Source organism: Manacus candei, unplaced genomic scaffold (assembly GCF_025592945.1).
Source record: "Manacus candei isolate 608988 ecotype Guabito, Panama unplaced genomic scaffold, ASM2559294v1 h1tg000015l, whole genome shotgun sequence".
NCBI classification, from domain to species: Eukaryota; Metazoa; Chordata; class Aves; order Passeriformes; family Pipridae; genus Manacus; species Manacus candei.
The window spans coordinates 11048304-11062887 of NW_026138063.1; the positions used below are offsets into that span (position 1 = coordinate 11048304).

General features: G+C 42.6%; 1 protein-coding gene across 11 annotated transcripts in view; it reads left to right on the plus strand.

The window, feature by feature from the left end:
• LPP (LIM domain containing preferred translocation partner in lipoma) overlaps nt 1-14584 on the plus strand; it is a 331679-nt gene that overhangs the window by 264757 nt on the left and 52338 nt on the right. For all 11 annotated transcript variants that reach the window (XM_051782312.1, XM_051782316.1, XM_051782313.1 and 8 more), the window contains one exon: nt 10336-10505. In XM_051782312.1, the coding sequence (XP_051638272.1) occupies nt 10336-10505 (170 nt within the window). The remainder of the gene's footprint in view (nt 1-10335; nt 10506-14584) is intronic.

Genomic DNA, 14584 nt, shown 5'->3' on the forward strand with positions numbered 1-14584 from the left:
TTCTGACTGCACTCTCGGTTCAGCTCTTAAAACAGCAAGAGCTAAGGAGGATTTGGTCTATGTTTAAGGTGTATTTGCACTGAACAGTAACATGAGCCTGTGGGCAGCCGGTTGCTGGTCCTCCCCACCTGGAGGAGTGGGTGGGAAAAGATGCATGAACCACTGCACAACAAACACCCATCTGAGGAGACCAGCTCGTCTGGCCTCCAGATCTGCTCTGTTCTACAGCCATCGCTTGCGTACGGGGTTGGTGCAGCAGCCCCTGAAACTACCCTTCACTGCTCTACCAGCAAATCTAATCTCCTGAGTCAGTGTGGGGGCAGGATGGGACAGCACACTCAGAGGGACACCTGCGAGGGGACCCAGACAGGCTGGGCAGAGCTGGCCCCTCATAGCTGCTGGCTGGGGCTTCCGCCACTGGCCCTCCTAGTAATTGCAAGGTATTTTTTTGTGGCTTTCCAAAAGAGGATCCTGAAATCTGGTGCAGCATTACAGAGCAAACCCAGCAGGTTAGGGGATAGCCCAGGTAATGCCCCCCTGCCCATCACCCCTGATGAGGGTGGGAGGAGGAGTGATTTCTGCCTCCTATCCTGCTTTTCCCTGCAGGAGATTCAGACAGGCATGGTTGCTCACCTTGTGTGCTGTCATGTATTTGGTATTTCCACTGTCCAGGGTTCATCGTGCAACATGGCTTTGCAAGTGTAAGTGCAAAGCGACCTGGCTCAGTGGTTGTTGCTGTTGGGATCACCAGAACTGCCAAAATTTGTCTGACCTACAGCTCTGACAGAAACTGTTTTCCTCTCTGAGTTCCTTCCCAGGAGGGGCAAAACCCCACAGAATCAGCTTTGGGATAAGTTGCCCAGAGAGAGGATTCCTCCGAGCCCCATTAGAACTTAGCTGATAGCCTCACCTTCCCTGAGTACAGAGTTGCTGAGGTTGTTCCCTAGATGCCATGTATTGGTAACATCTCACAGAAAAATAGGATTTCAACATTAATGATGTGTTCCAAGGAGAAAAGTAGTTTTTGTTTTAAAAACTCTCATTTTCCTATGGAAGGTAAATAAAAGATTTTTATTTGGGAAAAAAAAGAGGTTTCCATGTTGCTTGTTTTTCCAACTTGTTATATGTGATCAGTTTGCCGTGAAGGAGAGGAGTGATGGCACGGGATGGTGGAGGACTTCTGTGAAAGTGTGAATTTTTTTAATTTTTTTTTTCTTTTACAAAATGGCATGATTTCACACCTTAGTTAGCTGTTTGTTCGCCAGGGATTTTGGTGGAAATCAGTGCTTTGAAAATCTTACCCACAAACACAATCATGTTTTTAATTAAAAAAAAAAAAAAAGGAAAGAATAATTATGAAATGGTACTTCTTTCTGTCTGGCTCTACACTTGCAACTTAAAACTGCTTTTCTTTACCATATCCATGCCTAGTGTTCAGCCTGGGCTGGGAGCAGTAGGAAAGGGAAGCAGGTAGCAGGGAGTGCCCAGGACACAACAGGGGACATGGCAGCCTGTTTGCAGTGTTGGAGAGCCCGGGGGAGATGAGCTGGAGGACGAATTGCTGTGGCTTCCAGGGACAATCCCCTGTGCCCTGACTGAGACTGCCTGGCAAAGCTGCACTGACAGCTCTCCCCTCTGCTTCCCGAGCTGGGGCCCTTCAGTGGATATACAACTGTTGTCTTTGTCATCTGGTGACTTTCATCAGCATTAAAGGAAACATTTATAAAGGAAATAAAGTACATTTTACTCTCTCCCTTGCATTTCCTTGATCGATTAGCAAAGGGAGGAATGTTTCCCCTCTCGTGTTCTTTTTTTTTCACCCCCTTTCTTTTGTCTCCAGATGTTAGGGAGGCTCTGTTTCAACCCGTTCGCACATGGTAAAACACGTGCCAAAAAGTTGACACAATGTAACAACAGCCACAAAAAAAAAAAAAAATAGCAAAGCATGCTGCAAAAAACCTGTCTGGGACCTTAAATACTGTAGAGCATCACTGACCCCCACTGGGCTGGCACACTCACTGCAGATCACCCGAGCTGGGGACTGGTACCTCATCGACGTGTGGGGCTCATAGTCACACTTGCCTGCGAGCGGGGGCATCTTTCATTTGGTCCTGTACAAATGGTGTAGATCAAACCAAGCCTGTCTGTGTTCTTCTGTCCGTCGTGAATAGAGGAAGAAGGTATTGGCTGAGCTTGCTGAGAGGGGCATTGTGGTTGGATGGCAGAAGGGCTCACTAGTGGTACAGTTTGGTACTTGCTGAGATTTTTTGCCCAAGTGGTTGGTGAAATCTCTGTTGCTGAAGGTCCTTGGGAACAGGTTCAACAAGTGTCTGTCAAGAATGCTGTAGAGAGAGTTGACCCTGCCTTCGAGGCAGTAAGAGAGTTTCGTGACTTCTCAGGATCTTGTTCAACTTGAATTTTTATAGCTTCGTGGGAAAATCAGGTGTGCTCCTCTCCAAACCTTTATTTTTGTGGTTGCAATAATTTAGGAAGGTGTCTCTCATTGTTTTCTTCTTTATATCAGAAACAAGCTAAATTGTCTCTGTTGTCCCAGGGAGGTGAGTAGAGGATGGTGTAGATGTGTAAAGGATCACCATATGGATGCTGAAGGAAGCAGAGGCCTTTCCTTCTGTGTCATTAAACAGAGGACAGTAGCAGAGGCACAAAACTCTGCGTGCTCTGTTGCTACATGGCTCAGCCAGGCTGCCAGATAGCAATGGCATGGTCTGCACAGGGAGGACATTCCCCCTCCTGGGGAGAGGATTCCAGCAGGACTGGTGCTGTGAGCTCCCTTTGAAATGGAGAAGTTTTCAAGCCGCAAGACGTTCTCACCATCAAGCCTTTTCAAAGATGGTCTTGTGGTTAAATAAACTAGACTGGGATTGAGAAGATATGGTTTCAGTTCCTGGCTCCATCATAAACTTCTTGTGTGACCCTTGGAGAGTTATTTAACGTGTGTGGGTCTCAAGTTCCCTACCTGCATGTTGGGTGTCCTGCCTGTCCTCTACCTTCCCTGGGGTGTTGGAAAGATTCACTGTAAGGGCTAATGATCGGCTGAGACAGTAAACGTGTGGTGAGCAGCATGGAGAAGTGTTTGAAAAGGTATGGTGAAGTGTTGGCAGAGTGAGACTGCACAGTTGCAGTGCATTTGCTGTACGGTGTGGAATGGGACCTCCAGGGCATATCAAGAATGTGTAAGGTTTGCAGCCAAGCAAAGTGAGAATATGAATTTGTATTGTGGTCGGGGGAAAGAGATGCAAACAACACAAGAGTGCAGCTACTGCTCAGTGCTGTACAGTACAAGTGACAAGTAGGTCACTGCAGGGACCTGTACATCTGGAGTACAAGTGCAACACAGTTAAAGCAGAATAACCAGGACACAGTAATTAAATCACGGCCTTGGATTTAATTTATGAAGTGTTTCAGGCACACACTGCAGCATGAAGCTCTGTTTACTGTGAAAGATTGTGTTTTCTGACGTCTGCTGAAGAAGAGGGAATTAAGATTGATCTGTCTCTTGTCCAAAGGCTGTGTAAGACAACTGATGCATACAGCCTGCTCCTGTCAAGTGGTGATACTTCAAGCTTGGATCCTGGCACAATAAACCATTGCCAAGGGCTTCCCACTAAGTCAAAAGTATGAGTTACAAAGCAAAAAAGAGGTGGGTAAGGAAAGCAAGGATAAGATGAGCAAAATAATGTGCTTTCCTACAAAATGCCTTTGGGTTTCTCTTTGTAGCATTACTGAAGTACCCTGAGTGCCAAAGTGTCAGAATCACTCTGGGACAAATATGACCAATGCATCTTTCTCTAGCATGATCACAGACACATACCTCCCATGCTCTGCAGGAAGAGAATAAACCCTCTCTTGTGGATCAGAGATTCCTATTTTATTCCATTTGGACGAATCAAAGAACCCAGGACCTGTTGGGTACTTCAGAGTTGGCAGAGGCTCTTAACATTGAGGCTTAACTTGATTAAGGTATACTGGCAGTTAAGGGCTGCTTTTAAACTATTATCCTGATGGATGAATTTCTGCTCCTGTATCCCTTTAAAATGAAATAATTGCGCCTGTCTGACATAGGTGTCCTGAGGAATCCCACGTGCTTGGGAAATGTTTGAAAATCCTTGGATGAAAGTCATTAGGAAAGAGGAGGGAGAGAGGGGAAAGTCTTCCTACACTGTTGACTTATGGTCAACGTTGTCCTCGAAATGCTGTTTTGTCATCAATATTTCTTCATTAGGAATAATGATTTTTCCACATTTACTGCCAGCTGATTCAAAGCCATCCAAAAGCAGAATGTGTCATGAATCTCTAAAATGCATTCGCTGGCGAACTCTAAACAGAGATGATTAGAAAAATAACACAGCGGAAATACTGGGTGTCTTGAGGCTGCCAGGGAAACTTTTAGTGAGATATTTTGTTCAATGTATTTATGTATTTTAAAAATGTTCTTGGTACAGTTTTGTAATGGCAGCATGCTTTATTTTTTTAGTTCTTTCTTGCATAGTGTATCAGGGCTGCAGTGACAACCGGGGAATACACTTAGCTGATCAAGGGAAATTGTGTAATTGATAGACACTGAGGATATGACCTTGTGGTATATTCCCACAGTACAGTTAGGTGGGAAACAGTTTTTTCCATCAAGCAGAGTTTTTTGAGATATCAACGTTTTTTCCCCACATTTCAGCAAATGCAAAACCTTCCTACTTTGATGCTTTTATCAGAAAATTATCCCCTATCTCTTCTCTATGTAGAATGCATGCTTTGAATTCGTTAATTTAAACCTTTTGTGGAGAGGTTTCCACATTTTTTTCTCTGTTTTCTTTACTCTTGACATCTGTAGTTACTGCCTGAATTGCCTATGTTAGGCACCGTACATCACATTAGCAGGAGACAGCCAGTGCCCCCAGTGGCTTAGTGTCTAAGTAGGTATGACAGATAAATAATGCTGTAGCCTAAAAAAGGCTAATGCAGTCTTTGAATGGGCAAACAGGAGCATCTCAGGCAAGCTGGATGGAGTTACCTTACCTCTGTCTTTGGCTCCAGTGTGATTGCTATGAGAATATTATGCCATAAGCATTAGTATGGCATATACCTATTCCATCATCTATCCAGTGGTGGATGTTTGATTGGCTCACATTCTTAATCTGATGTTTGAAAGTGATGCATGTCCCAGATAAGGTTGGACGCCCGGTATCTAATTCCTTATCTCGAGATCACGCCCCGTTTCTGGCCAAATCTTAAAACTCTTGCTGAGTAACAGCTCAGATTATGGCCTTTTCTGTTCATCTTCACAGATAAAACCTGCATCCAAGCTCCAGTGACCTTGAATCTCTGCAACATCCTTTTCAAAAAATCTGATTTCTCCCTGTTCATGCTCAACTAGCTGCAGAAATAACTCTCTAGCTGTAACTTAGGCCAGATCATTCCTGCCTCTTAATTGTAGAATCATAGAATATCCTGAGTTGTAAGGGGCCCACAAGGATCATTGACTCCAGCTCCTGAATGTCTCTCCTCTGGTTTCATTTCTGCATCATATCAAACAGAAGCTTCATGTCTTTACCTGCATGACCTGAATGACCTGTAATGACCTATTCCCACCCTTTTTCATCTAGTATTCTCTAGTGACATACCAACTCATCCTTCCCATCTGAAAGTGTCTATGTTCAGTCTTCAAGCACTTACATTCCCTTTTGTTCTGTCTTTGTCCTTCCCTCAGAAGTATCCCATTAAACTTCCTATAAAGTCCCTCCGGGTCCTCTTTCAAATTCTCCCTTAACCTTTTCCTTTGCTGGGCTGTCTACAGACTCCTTGTCAACAATAAAATATTTAGAGTGCTGAGACCACAGTTTTCCTTGCTGACTGTTTTGTCTTATTGCTTCCTTCTATTTCCTATCTCTACCCGGTTGTTAGTGCTTGTATTAGATTGTAAACTCCTTTGAATTCTCTGTTTTTCCAATATCCAGCACAATGGGACTGTTCCAGAATCTGTGGTGGTATAGGCAAAAAACATGTAATAATAGTAATAAAATAATGAGAAGTTAGAACATGGCATCATGACCAATATGAGCTCCTTTCCTCCCTTCCCCCTCTTCCTTCAGATTTGCAATATTTCAAATTTTTTACACAATAGAAGACAGTAAATGAGGAGGTTTCAGAATAAAGTATAGTAGCTTATGTATCCTTTCAGCTGCTGAAGTGTTTCCATGTGATCCACTCACTTATGGTGGCATTTTCAGCAGGGAAGCCTCTGTGGACACTTCTGTATGTCCCCTCAAGGTAAGACCAACATGTGGCAGCCAGGCAATGCTGAAGGAAGGTCCATGGCACAGCCAAGGTTATGAACCTCTTTCATGCAAAAATAGAGGACTCCTGTCTCCCAGGCTTGCTGCCAACGTATCGCCTTCTAGTCTTGCTGAAGTGATCTTGAAAAAGGATCTGAAAAGGGCTGAAGGGGCAAAAGAAGAATGTTGAAATGACATAGTTTCATCTTCATGCAGTTTAGTGCTAATTTTGTCCTTTGTCTTTAAGCTGCCTTTTAAGTGCTGTTTGTCTCTGTGGGAAGCAAATGGGTCACGTTGTTCTGTGTTTCTACTGTAATACGCTGCCTGCTATTTTTCTCTTAGATTATTTGTGTAATCTTTTTTTGTGCAATCTGTTTGTTCTTGAGTCTTGCAAACTTTGCTACTTCTTTCCCAATAAGCAGTGCAACTTGTTCTGTATTCACTAACGGGTATTCTGCACACAACAGACTGGGTTATTTCAGCCAGTATGAAAATATTAAAATGGGGAACATGTGTGGGCACTTAATTGTGGTGAGCCCAACCACAAATACCTTCGCTGTTGGTAACTGGCAAGCAGGAAAAGCAGACCTTTGTTTTGTTTTTATCAGACATAATGATAGATACATTGTTTTTAGTGGGGTTTTTCTGGTTTTCTAAGGAAATGAGGCTTGTGCAATCACACTGCCTGTGTGCATGTGCCTGTCTGCTTGTCAATTCCTCCCTCACTAACACTTGAAGCTAATAGCCATTTTCAACTAAATTTGAGCAAGATGCAGGAGTTGGGAGAAGAGACCAGCTTTTGCAGAAGTCTTGTGAGTTCTGCAGAAGGTGCAGTCTCCAGTGGTCACATCACTTCAAACCGGATCGGTTGTGTATATGCCCACATACCTTCACATGGATCCAGCCACCTAACTGTAAGCTTCCAAATTTGAATATTTTGGCTTATTTGCTTTTACCTTTTGGGTGAGTGAGTCAGTTGGGAGAGTTGCTAGGCACAGAGCTTGTGTTTTGATTCTCACTGGAGTGGCCATGTCTCATGAAAAACATGGTTTGCTCAAGGCCACAGTGTTATAATTTGCATATAAACTTATAAAAAAGGAAGCTTTCTTTAAGCTTTCCTGTGTGACAGTTTACAGGAGTATTTCTGTCTGTGTACTTAATCGCAGAAACTGGACTTCTCATAAATGTAGACAGGTTAAGTCTGTCACTGCCTGAATGGGAATCTTCTGTGGAAAAACCCAGGAAGAGGAAGGAAAGCCTAAGGAAACCAACTTAAAGGGGAGAAGTTGGCCGAGGCTTGTGTTACGCTACTCTTTGGTTTGTGTCTGACCATCAGTAGTTAGCTGGGGAATGCCTCAGAGTTATGGAGGAATGTGGCCTCAGGGCACCTTTGGGAGACAGAGAAGATGTACCTTTTGCTGGAAGAGAGGACAGAGGTACAAAGGCACTGAGTGACTTGTCAGAAATTACAAGAGGATGTATTTGAGTTAGGAAACAGACCCAGGTCTCCCAGCACAGGTACAGCCAGAAGTATGGTCTACATGTAGACAGCTTCTTCAGCAAATGGAGAGATGCCTGGTCAAAGAGGAAGATAAATGCTGAAGTATACCAGAGCTGGCTAAATTATGAATGTGAGAAGAGGAGGAGGGGAAGAAAAGATTCCCACATGTTCTGCTTAGATGTTAACAAAGAAAGCTGAGAAATGTTTGCATAGACACTACATTATTCCATGTCCAAATGCCTCATAAAAATAATACCGGATGATCACAGAATGGCACACTAGGGAAAATAAATTCTTCAGTGGAATATTCCCTCTGGAAAAACACTGTGTAAAGTAATACACTAATGGCTTTCAATTTCATGTTTTATATATAGAGATATTAACTGCTCCCCAGACGTCTCTTCGTATTACAGCCCAGCTACACGAGATGTTTGGAGAAGGCCCTGGAGCACGCACAGTCTTGTCCACATGCAGGACTGAGTGGTGCTCTCTCGTGGTACATGCAGCTCCTGTGGTGTACACAGTAGGTGTCTTCTGCCTCCTTCCAGTGCAGTGCTGCTCCTGTGATTCTGTCCTCTGGGTTTGGGTTTTTTTTTGCTTCCTAGTCCTCGTGGTTTTTTCTGTTCTTCCCCCATGCTCTGTAGCCTCACCACCATGGTGGGAAACCTGCATTCCTTCTCTGCTCATAAAAAAGGAGTCCTCACTACAAATGCTACAGTGGAGTAATTAAAACACAACACTGTCAGTCAAAACACTAATAACAAATGCTAAAGAAAGTTAAGTTCACATACAGCATTATTAATTCCTTTTTGGGGGTTTTCCAGGCTTGTCTGGATTCATCTGGTGACTTCTCTCTCCAGATTGCTCAGGCTGGGAGCTGTTTGTGTCAGGAACTGTCTGTCCTGTATAAAGCCAACTACGGTTATGCCGTTGTAGCAAATCATAACGATCTGGGGTTTTTTTCCAAGCTTTCCTAATATATCTCAAATGTGTATATATATCATCCTGCCACATCCTGAGGGATCCAAAAGTAGCTTACATGCTTTGTTCCCTGAACATAGTTTACTGGAGTCTGGGACAGGCAGGAAAGAAGTTGTGAGGGATGTTGACAGTGCACTGCCTAAGGACAGCAGCCCTGCTCCTGGGATGACAAGACATGTCCAAGTCCTTTAAGGAAGTTGTGCAATATATGCTTGAAAAGCCCAATAAACACAGACTGTGGTATGAGAGAACATCATATAGTTGCTGGATTATTTAATTATTATCAGATGCATATTATTTGTGTATGCATTTGTGAATAATTCTGTATTGAACTCAGTCTGCCTTCCTGCTTGTGCCTCAGCTCTTGCCTCCCTTCCCCTCCTTCCCACTCTCAGTGACTGTACCACTCTATCCATGGAGCCTTCAAGAAGTGCAGGGCCCCATGACTGGAGACACCACAGTCAGTCTGAAACTGGACAGTACCATTTTGGATGGGGCAATGTCCCAGGCCACAGTTGCTCTGTTACCTTTGGTGGGTTTCTCGTGCATAGAATGTCTGAGGTTGTCCTTGATACCTTCCATTTTCAACACTGATCATTGGGTAAGGACATCAGACCTGCATGGGCTATCTCCATTTTCCAGAAATTGAATGACAAAGAAAAATGGCATGGGTGTGCCTTCCACCCACCTCTTCCATCATCTCTGCACCACAATCTTTCCTAGGAAAATATCTTTCCCATGATCTAAGAAAATCTTGTCTTCACTTGAAATCTGTCTGCCACATAACATTTTTAACAACAATCTGAACAAGGCAGGAAGCCTTTTGTATGTGTGTGTGTGTGTCTGCAGATTTTTTGTTATTCATTTCTATGTGACATTAGGGACCTGTTTCAGAAACAGACAGAGCTCTTAAGGCTTGTCTATACTTAGAGTCTTTACTAGCAGGTTCTGATACACCTTTCTTGAAGGATGGTAAGAATAAAGTATCCATGCCTCAGTTTCCTTAGGAATAGTTTCTGTACTTTAAATAGACACAATATCTTAATCCTTATTAATCTTTGAACAGAAAAAAAAGTAATTGGCTTCATTGAGAGAATTGGTTTAAGCTGTACAAGCAAAAACTACTCTTTAAATGGTAGCAACTCTACTGCCACCAGGCAGCTTTTATCAGGCATCCTACCACAAAATCCTTTAACGTGGAAGCCAAAGCTTTAGGCACAGGTTTATCACATCTAACTGATGAGCTGAGGATGACTATATAGCTGGGTTAGGTGATAGCTGGGTGGTTTGTATCTGAGCTCAGCCTCCTTACAGTGAACACTGAACTGATACCAGTGCAGTCTTGGGAGCCAGTTTCAGTCCTTTCTAGATCTTTTCTTATGGGCCAGCACCAGAGTGCCTTACAGTGGTGGTGGATCTTTGCCAGCAAGTGGCACAAATTGCTCCTCTGTTGTTTGAGCTGCTGTGTCCCCCTTACACCTGTGCAGCACAGGTGTGTGGAAGGACCTTCTCTGCAGCCAAGAGCAGGAGCTTGCTTTGACTCACATCCATTCCCTTTGCTGACAGGCCGCTGTGCCCGCTGTGGGGAGAATGTTGTTGGAGAAGGCACCGGTTGCACGGCCATGGACCAGGTCTTCCATGTGGAGTGTTTCACCTGCATGATGTGCAAAAGCAAGCTGAGGGGACAGCCTTTCTATGCAGTGGAGAAGAAAGCCTACTGTGAACCCTGCTATATTGTAAGTACCCGTTCTTCTTTGTGTCCTGACTTTAATGCATAGACATTGGAAACACTGATTTCCTTCTTGCTGTAGAGTTGCCTTACAGTTAAAATCTGACAATCCTGTGGCAATACCATGGGCACCAGGTTTTTCCATGGTATTCAGAAGAACTCCGATATTTTCAACTTACTGGATGAATCTCTTTTCCTGGTCTGACGTGTCTCCAAAAAGAAATGGGACAGGGGAAAGCACAGCAGGAGAAATAGATGCTTTTTGTCATTTTTCATTTCTGTAAGGAGCAGATGATGGAGTGATTTTTTTAGCAGTAGTGTTGTCCTTAGTTTTCTGTATTGGGAAACCTGATGCCAAAAAGTTTACAGACTGTGGTGCCCACTACGATTAAGGAGGTGGGATGCAAGAGAGCAGAGAATATAAAAATTCTCTCTAAAATAAAAGCCTTTACATTGCTTGATGGAAATTTTTCTACTGAACTAGGAGTCTTCGGATTAGATATCTTTTGAAGCTTACCTTGCCCTAAAATTTCATTTCATGCCTCCAATAAGGTCTTAAAGAAAACAATTAGCAGTTGCTCTGAGGAGCTGAATCTTGTGAGGGCTCCTGTAAGAGCTGCTGGAACCAATTGCACAGGTGCAAATTAAAGAAACATCACGTAACGTGCCTGAGGCCTTACCTTAGTGTGACCTACACATCCAGTATATGAGGGTAATCCTTGTATCTTAGAGTACCAAGCACCAAAACATTCTGGGAGTGTTGATAGGTCTTTGTCTAAACATCCAGTTCTAAGTACTTACAGACACTGGGCCTGAGACCCTTGCAGAATTGGACTTGCACTTCTGAAAGTAAAAATTGATGCTTTACTTGATGTTTCTGCATTCCAGTAATAATTAGAGCAATAATACGTATTTTTGAAAATGCCACCAATATCCCATTGTTCTCTCTATTTCTGCAGAGCCTTTACAGTGGGATTATTACTGAAATATTGAATATAAAAAGGGCAGATTCTGTCTTATTTACAATGGCAGTGATAGATGGGCCTTGTTAATTTGTTTTTAAAAGCTAAATGATCTTTTGATGGAATATCTATCTTTTGAATCATTTCTATTTTTGTTTGCACTAAAATGATTGCACCATAAAAAATTTAAGGTTCATTTTGTGGCAAGTTCAACCATGTGCGAAGCACTGCAGACTTTAGGAAGGTGCATGCATAATATAATCGGAGCAACTTTATGTAACTGGAATTAAACATTTCATTGACTTCAGACTGGAATTGACTTCATCTGCTTGCAGATTGATACTTTCTTTTCCTCTTTTTTAAATCAAGCACGCATTCTTCACCACTCATCTGCTTTAGTTTGGGAAAACATCTGCATTAGACACTGTAGTAATGGTTTAAGATTATTTAATCCCATTACTTATACACTTCATTAGCCTGAGTGAATTGTTGGCAAGGGTTCAGTAAACTTCCTACATTGGGAGATAAAAGGATAAAAAAGGAAAGGGAGAAGGATTCTGTTCCTCATTTTCTTTCAAATTTATCTTCTATCTATTTAAGGGATAAAGGAACGATAATTGCCTGGTTGCATCTGCGTTTGTACATTCTGTGATATGGCTTTGCAGCTCTGAGTACAGAGGAAAGAGTAAACGTTTAATAGCTTCTTTTTATATAACCAGAAGGGGCCTTTAAGTGTTTATCCACGCAGTCCACAAAAACCTGGTTATGGACTTAACCCAAAACACGTCTGGATCCATCTGCTGCTGCACATGCAGAGGAAAGGATGGCAATGCTGATGGGGCTGTGTATGTGTAGCTGGACAGCTGTTACTGTGAGTGGGAAATGGGAAGCTGGAATCTGGCAATCTGAGGCAGTAAAGAAAAAACCAAAAAGCCAAGCACACATTAAACTCTTAAATGTGGAAGAAGCAAGAGTTGGAAGCCTAAGTCTCAGAACCTTTCAGAAAGCTCAGGACTCAGCTGTGCTGAAAGCCAGATCTACAAGGGATCTAAGCACCTGCCATGCTACTGGCTTTGGGCCTGAGGAATTTGTGTCCTAGAGCATATGTCTCATTGATTTTTCAATGGAATGAGGTCTGCATTGGCTTCAGAAGGATAATGAATGCCTAAGTACACTGAAGCCTTGAGCTAGGCTTGCAGATTCTTGCAGATGAATTGGGGACCCTTAAATTGATGAGTCACAGTCTGAATGCTTTTGTCTTTAGATGCCTTTAGATGTGTGATGCAGTTATACTGAACTCAATGAGAGTTAACAACCTGCTTAAAATCTAGCCTGTGCTTAAGGATTCTGCTGAATTGTGGCCTCAGATTTTTTTATTATTTTTTTTTTTGAGCTTCTTCAAGTCCTATGATCAGAAAACAACTTGGATACTAGGAACCCTAGATCTGTAGGAAGTCAATGAGACTGAAGTGCCTAGACTCAGATACCTCTGGACCTAATTCCCATGAAAGGTGCAGCCTATGTGACTAGCCCAAGACTGCACACCTATTTCATGGCAGCGGCCAACTGAGAAAACAGGGTTTTCAGCTGGCCTAAGTCTGAGTAATTCAATGAAACTTGTTTACTGGTCTACCTAATTCACACTGATTTCTAGCACACATCCCCATTTTCCTAAGTCCAAAACTCTTGACCTCTGATGCAAGCCATGGAGGCTTCATTTATATAATGAAAATAAACTATAGTACTTGCCTAATTGTGAGATATAAATTATTGAAGTCTTTGATTATTTTTTAATAATTCACTTGTGTGACTTGTGGCCTTACACACACAAAAACTATGCACAAAAATAAAAATAAATGTTTTTCAACAATTAGAATTGGCTAATCTTCTCAGTTTGTTATGTGACTCTTAGTTGTGGTGCAGTGAAGCCATAATTAAGATTACTGTGAAGAGCTGTATTTAATTACTGGTTAGTCAATACCAAGCCTAAATAGCCTGCAGAAGGGCTTTTCTTTGGTTTTGTTTCTGGTTTTATTTATCAGTGACCCAGTTAAGATGAAATTCCCCAAAAGTCTGAAATAACATCTAAGGAGATCTTTTTGAAAATAAATATTTTTCCTAATGGGAATTTGAGTACCAGAGTTAATTTCTTTCACACCACAGCCCCTGCCCCCCAGAAGTCCATCACTATCATTTCCTGTTACATCTTACGAGTGCAGCGAGTTCTGTTGCCAATGTGTTTGCTGGTTTTGCTCTGCATCCAAGGATTCTTTCATTATTGATGTTATTTCTAAAAGAGTACCAGTCTTCTCCATTAAGACACTTCTGCTGAACTAAAAGCAACTGTAAAAACTAAAGTGTTAATAGGAGACAGATGTTTCCTAGTCATTACGACAGTCAAGTAACATCTGAAATATCATGATAGGGGTTCCAGTGTAACCAGTGTACTGCTGTGCACGTGCTGAATGCTGTGTCTGGCATATGTTATCAGTATATTTTTTCCCTCCCTTACAGGGCAAATTACCAACAAAAAACCATTTGGTTTGCTCTCTCTTAAGTAGTGGAAGAGATTTTAGCACTGGACTCAGAGCAAGGAAAAGGTTAAAAGTAATATCACTGGAATTGTTGTTATAAAAGACTGAAAAGCAAGATGTTAGAGCAGTGCCAGCTGTCTGCTTTCCAAATACCGTGTTATCGTAAGGACTGAACACAAGGTTAACCAGACACACCAGTCTGGCAAGAGTGATGCTGCTGTTTTGTGAATGGGATGTTCTTTGATGTCCAGATAGCTTTCTCCAGGACATGGAAATTCTCCTCCGTTCTTTATCCCCTCTCCTGGCAGTCTGGTGGTTGGCAGTTGGAGATATGAACTCTGAGGGCTGAGAAGGACTGAGCTCCTGCAGTTAACACAGGACACAGAGAGATCTTGCAGATGCTCCTGACCTCTGAGGGTTTCTTCTGTTTGTGTCCAAGTCAATGTGACCCACCTGAGGAGAGGACCATGATGTGATTGGGAAGGGTACAGGAAAGCAGAAATAGCCTGGGTCAGCTGAAAGAGTTCAGAAGAGTAGTGGGTTAGAAATGATGAGTGATTGAAGGAGAAGAAAGAAACTCTCATGTCTGT